This window comes from Adiantum capillus-veneris, chromosome 18, assembly GCF_014529385.1.
Source record: "Adiantum capillus-veneris isolate H3 chromosome 18, ASM1452938v2, whole genome shotgun sequence".
Lineage (NCBI taxonomy): Eukaryota > Viridiplantae > Streptophyta > Polypodiopsida > Polypodiales > Pteridaceae > Adiantum > Adiantum capillus-veneris.
Window position 1 is genome coordinate 75,857,085 of NC_140948.1, and position 977 is coordinate 75,858,061.

General features: G+C 43.3%; 1 protein-coding gene across 1 annotated transcript; it reads left to right on the forward strand.

Moving 5' to 3' along the window:
* Positions 1-279: 279 nt before the first annotated feature.
* LOC147435905 (uncharacterized) lies at positions 280-771 on the forward strand. Its single transcript, XM_086488062.1, has one exon. It carries the CDS (start codon positions 295-297, stop codon positions 769-771), a length of 477 nt encoding a protein of 158 aa, XP_086344188.1. The 5' UTR covers positions 280-294.
* Positions 772-977: the final 206 nt, after the last annotated feature.

Sequence of the window (977 nt, forward strand, 5' to 3'; positions counted from 1 at the left end):
ACTGTAAAGGGTAATTTGGCACTGTTTTCAATACATTGAGGCTTTCTAATTTTTTATTATGTGTTGATTGAGTGAGTCATTTGTGATTGTGCAGATGAGGAAGATGTGACACCTGCAAGCCAAGATGTGCAAGAAACAAACACGACGGGTCTGAAAAATGGTGGGCCTGGACCAACAAAGGTTTTTGTTAAGGATGTGGAGGACCTTGCTAGTATGGAACGGGTTCAAGATGTCTTCGTGGACTTGGAATCTGGTAGGAGGAATGAGAAAGTGGAGGGGTAGGATGTGTACACAATGGGTGAAAGCCAAGGGGTGGATACTGCTATGGAGAAGAGGGAGGTTGTTGAAGGCCAGGATAGTGTTGGAATGAATACTATTGAGGCCTTTGCAACGGACATCGAAAAGCCACTGGACAAGCAAACCAAGTTTGATGAACATGGTGCAATCAAAAAGGTGTTGCTAGTTGTAGCTGAGGCCGTGGTAGTGCATGGTGTTGTTGAAGAGAATGGCGAGGGAGCGGCCGATGGTGTTAAGAAAGCGGACAATAATGAGGATGGTGCTAAAGGTGGGACTGCTAAGAAAGATGTAAACAAGGGAAAATTTCAGGATAAGGATCCGATTGATGTGGATGTGGACGCTACTAATCCGGAGAAGGTGACCGGCGTGATGCCGACATCCCTAGGTGATTTCACCTTGTCAGACTTATTGTCTACAATAGGAAGAAATCGAGTTTGTGGACGTGCCAACAAGTCCGCTACTTGCAAACTTTAGCTTATGCCTACTCTTGTGATTGACAATCTGTGTCTTGATGTAATGCGCTGAGATTATATTTTGGTCTCCATCTATTACCATATGTTTTAAGTACAGGTTACATTTTCCTTCTTATATTGTGTTCTCTTGGGGGAGAATTTGACCCTTTGATCTTTGAATTGACCTTGTAAGTAAGTTGTTGTAGGATCTTCATTGTGTGCTAATTG

What these genes read in the sequence shown, in the direction of transcription:
- LOC147435905 (XM_086488062.1), top strand. Translation starts at nt 295, where the DNA reads ATGGGTGAAAGCCAAGGGGTGGATACTGCTATGGAGAAGAGGGAGGTT.